The sequence below is a fragment of the Tachysurus fulvidraco genome, chromosome 13, assembly GCF_022655615.1.
Source record: "Tachysurus fulvidraco isolate hzauxx_2018 chromosome 13, HZAU_PFXX_2.0, whole genome shotgun sequence".
NCBI lineage: Eukaryota > Metazoa > Chordata > Actinopteri > Siluriformes > Bagridae > Tachysurus > Tachysurus fulvidraco.
In genome coordinates, this window is record NC_062530.1 from 23,879,840 (window position 1) to 23,884,839 (window position 5,000).

The following is a 5,000-nucleotide window of genomic DNA, read 5'->3' on the forward strand; positions in this document are numbered from 1 at the left end:
TACAGTGACCTGATGAAGGAATTAAGAGTCCTTACCAGAGCCGCTACTTGTGTACAACATATACTGATTCGGGACCTAGAGAGCCGATTGCACCCTTAGTCATTTTTATATTGCTGTCTGATTAATAATCGTACGGAATGTGATCGATGTCTCTGCCTGTGTTGGCATGTTTTGTTACAGAAAGTCCGTAGTGGAGAGTGGAAAGGCTACACCGGGAAATCCATCACTGATGTAGTGAACGTAGGCATCGGAGGCTCTGATCTGGTAAAAGCAATACGTCTGTCTGCTTTATCCTGTTCTGCTCTTTTTCATGTTGTTTCATCTTTTGTTGTAAATTAGCAAAATACGTACCAAATAATGTAAATGTAATGCATGCGAATGAGCTCATTGAGTTCAACCAAAAACTCAGACATTAAAGCTCTAGATGGCTGAATAAACCAGTATTTAAAAAAAACAAAGAAAAATCCTCTCAATTTCTACTCATAAACTCAGGAAAGTTTCCTCACCTTTTTAAACACTACTAGTTCAGTCATTTCTGACACTATGCACCAGGAAACTGTTAGCATTTGCACTTTTCAGGGTCCTCTGATGGTGACCGAGGCACTGAAGCCGTACTCCAAAGGTGGACCACGTGTCTGGTTTGTGTCGAACATTGATGGCACGCACATCGCTAAGACGCTGGCGGAGCTCAATGCAGAGACCACGCTCTTCATCGTCGCCTCAAAGGTATCATCAGTCGGGAACTTGTCAGATTATACAAGGGTTAATACGATTTTTAAGATGAAACGATCCTGCTGAAGGAAAGAATAGCTAATAATGAATAAAAGATATTAAGGTTGGGTTTGGTGTACTTTGCAAAGCTCTGGTGGTTTGGTTTCATTTTAGAGATAAAGAGAAGGAATCTGATGGAAGGATAGTAAACGTAACAGTCGGGCAGTTGCTAAGTGAGTTTTTAAGGTCACCGTAGTGCACAGTGAGGCTCAGACTGTTTATAGCAGTCAGATGGTAAGTGATATTTCATAGGCATTCCACACCACTAAATGGATGAAAAGTAGAATGTGTTATTCTTTAATAAATAATAAAATGAATACAACACTTCAGGATTGTTAAGTATTTTCATCTTGCAGTGAAACCAGTGTTTTATTTCTAATTTCAGACATAAACAATCGATTAAAATAATCATCCTAAAGTTACCTGAAGCCCTTTCTGTACATTTCAGACCTTCACCACTCAAGAGACCATAACCAACGCCGAGTCGGCCAAGGAGTGGTTCCTGCAGGCTGCCAAAGATGTGAGTCTTGACTCATGGGGAATCTTGCTATGAATTTTGAGCCTCATTACTTGTGGCTTTTGTCTGTACACAATTTATAGTCAAATGTATTTTTCTGAAACAACTACAAACCTATCCTAATTTTAAATAGCGCACATTTAAACATCATCCCTTTTTTAACTCTTACAGAAATCTGCTGTTGCTAAGCACTTTGTAGCTCTGTCTACCAACGAGGTACGCTGACTCACACTCAGCAATCAGGTTTTAAATACAGTCTGTCCGTCTATCCTCAGTGTCTAACCTCTGTCTTTTTGTCCTCCAGGCCAAAGTCAGGGACTTCGGGATTGACACAGAGAACATGTTTGAGTTCTGGGATGTAAGTGTGTGTGTGTGTGTGTGTGTGTGTGTGTGTGTGTGTGTGTGTGTGTGTTGGAGCTTGCCTTACTGAAAGAGGCTCGTGCAAAAGCTATTATTAGAGTAGTTGTTTGACCTCTGAAGTAGGCGTCTAGATCCACACACTGGCAGCTGCACCGTAATCGGAATCTGTCCTCACGTCTCTGGTCTATGTTATAAATACAGCACGACCTTATCTTGCGTGGAGGTCACTCGACCACTGGGTCGCGCCAAAGGTCATCAGGCCGGTTTTAGGTACATTGTTGATATTTGAAGTGCAAGATCTCAGCTGTGTAGATGTGTCCTGTCTGAAAGATGAGATCGGACAGAAGTAATCAAGCTAAATTGAAACGAATACATTTATGCTACACCTACTGTATACTGTACCTGGCAGGCTATCAAAGCAAGCTTAAAGAATAAGCTCGTCTTAGACATTAGCTACGTTAACGTCATCACTTTTATGTCAGCTTTATGTGGAAAACGGATTAAGGATGAAATCTTTGGTAACTAAAAAAAAGTTTTGAGAAAGTTCAGTTTATGCAAGAAGCAAGTGTTTATTTATGTAGGATCAAGAGGAATGAACAGTATGTAGCGTAGGTGGAAGCTGGAAAAAGTGAACTCTCTGAAATGCAGAACAGAGAAGTCTATCATTATTTTTAACGAGGTCATCTGCTTTCCAGTGGGTTGGAGGACGCTACTCCTTATGGTCTGCAATCGGACTATCTATCGCTTTGCACGTCGGTAAGTCAGAACAGTTACTGTTTAAAATATTATTTATTTATCAAACTTCTAATTCTATTTTTTTATTCTTAGGCTTTGAGAACTTTGAAAAGCTCCTAGCAGGAGCTCACTGGATGGTAAGTACTTATTACTTTATCAATAAAAGTAAATAAAATGACAGTGCACATTAACTGAGTATTCATGGCAAGTTCATTGTTCGTACTTGAATATGAACGAGTGAATGAGAGACATAAGGAATAAGTGTGAATGTAAAGTATAAGACACTGTATTACCAGCTTGTGGAGGTTAATGTGTTTACTCACACTCTGTGTAGGACACTCACTTCCGCACAGCTCCTCTGGAGCAGAACACACCAGTACTTCTGGCCATGCTGGGTATCTGGTACATCAACTTCTTCCAGGCGGAGACTCACTGTCTGCTGCCCTATGACCAGTACATGCACCGCTTCGCTGCCTACTTCCAACAGGTGGATGCCTGACTGTAGTTTTTGGAAAGAAAAAAGCTACTTGAAAGATGGATGGATGGATGGATGGATGGTAGACATGGATAGATGGTATTGATTAACTCTAGGGATATATTGTAGGGTTAGATTGATAGTTGGAATGTGTGCTAGGGAATCAGCGACGGATAGTCGAGAAAGATAGATGGATGGATGAATGTATGGATAGTAGTGTTTCCTGGATAGTAAAAATGGAAGGAGGTAAGAGGTGATGGTAGAGATGGTGTACGGAATAGACTAATTGCAGGACAGAATGGATGTATGCGATGGATGGATGGATGGATGGATGGATGGATGCATGGATAGCAGATATCGATGTCTGTATGATAGGAGTGGAATGATGTATTGTAGAGATGAATGATGATGTGGTAGATGTATGATGGATTGTATCGAGTTATGACCGAGTTATGACTCATAACTCACACATTAATGAATTAATGATTAATGAATGCATGGTAGAGATGGTTGGCTAGGATAGATAGTACTGTAGGAATAGATTAGTAGAAGAATGGATGGTAGGGATAGATGGATAGATAGATAGATGGATGAATGGATATGGTAGGGATAGAGTTGATCTACTAGAGTATAATGTAGTGTACAACATTCAATTTTTAAATTGCACAATATTGTCATGTTCAGGGTGACATGGAGTCGAATGGGAAGTACATCACCAACCATGGCACTCGCGTAAACTACCATACAGGACCCATCGTATGGGGGGAGCCTGGAACTAACGGACAACACGCCTTCTACCAGCTTATTCACCAAGGTGACGTCTGCAAGATACACTTTCCCGGAGAGAGAATGCAGACATAAACATGGCACTACTTTCTCCATACAGCAGATGCGTGTGAACAAGTATTATTTCTGGAACTCTGTTCTGTATAACTTTTCCTGCTAATCCATGAGAGATAAAAGAAAGCCGTTAACAGAATTTATCCCAAACAAATACTCAGTATTATTACCGAGTTATGACTCATAACTCACACATATATTTATAGCTGCAGCAGACTCACATTCTGACCTTTGTGGTATCACGAAATTAGAACAAAAATGTAAAGCTGCTTAACTTATCCACGACTTGAGAACATCAAGGTTAGAATATTTTAAGGCTTCAACAAGTGGAGGCACAAAACAGTTCATCAGACACAAGCTTCAGCTATTTTGGAATGCAGGATCCAGAGTTTCTCTGCACACAGAATACTAATCTCTAAATCATGAAATCTCTTCCAGAGGTTCCTCTGTTTGTCAAGACATGCTGTGTGTGTAAAAATGTTTCATCCTTCTGTCTCTTCTGTAGGAACTCGTATGGTCCCTGCTGATTTCCTCATCCCGGCTCAGACTCAGCATCCAGTCAGAAACAACCTGCACCATAAGGTATGATTAAAGACAAAATATAATTATACATATGTACGGCATATTAGTTAAATTCTGATTTTGTGTGTTTGTGTGTATGTGTGGGTGTAGATCCTGATTGCTAACTTCCTGGCCCAGACCGAAGCTCTGATGAAAGGAAAGACGACAGAGGAGGCGAAAAAGGAGCTGGAGGCTGGAGGAATGAGTGGAGAGAAACTGGAGAAGATCCTTCCACATAAAGTAATAGACTATTTGTAAAGAACAGTATATACTACCCCCTAGTGTTGTGGGGATCTTTATCCCACTCCCTATTGGTGGAGCTTAAACAGCTCCCTACAAGTGAACATCAGATTAGCAAGATTTTTGTAAATACTTTACATTAAAAAAAAAAAAAATTCATGATATCAATAATTCATTTCAGTTACTAACAGTCTAATGACTGTTATTGTTACCATGGTAACAAAAGCTATTATTAAGATGTGTGGGGTTTTATTCAGGCTCTGTTCCATCACATTATCTTGTCATTTGCTTCAAAGCGTTCAGCTTAACGAGCGTCGATTATCCTGTCGAATATTTGGAAAATTTCTTTTTCAAAATCAAACAAACGTTTGATAGAAACACATAATAAGCTTGTATTAATAAAATTTAACTCATGAATACCATTAGCTGATGAGATGATTTGAGTCATGTATAGTCAGGGAATACCCACAATGCAGTTTGGTGGCTCTCTGGGACAAGATT

General features: G+C 39.8%; 1 protein-coding gene across 1 annotated transcript in view; it reads left to right on the forward strand.

Annotated features, from left to right (window-relative positions):
- gpib (glucose-6-phosphate isomerase b) overlaps window positions 1–5,000 on the forward strand; it is a 12,020-nt gene that overhangs the window by 2,722 nt on the left and 4,298 nt on the right. The window contains exons 5-15 of the mRNA XM_027161296.2: window positions 181–264; window positions 580–726; window positions 1,220–1,291; window positions 1,460–1,504; window positions 1,593–1,646; window positions 2,344–2,404; window positions 2,477–2,520; window positions 2,718–2,870; window positions 3,543–3,672; window positions 4,204–4,280; window positions 4,371–4,499. Of these exons, the coding sequence (XP_027017097.2) occupies window positions 181–264; window positions 580–726; window positions 1,220–1,291; window positions 1,460–1,504; window positions 1,593–1,646; window positions 2,344–2,404; window positions 2,477–2,520; window positions 2,718–2,870; window positions 3,543–3,672; window positions 4,204–4,280; window positions 4,371–4,499 (996 nt within the window). The remainder of the gene's footprint in view (window positions 1–180; window positions 265–579; window positions 727–1,219; window positions 1,292–1,459; window positions 1,505–1,592; window positions 1,647–2,343; window positions 2,405–2,476; window positions 2,521–2,717; window positions 2,871–3,542; window positions 3,673–4,203; window positions 4,281–4,370; window positions 4,500–5,000) is intronic.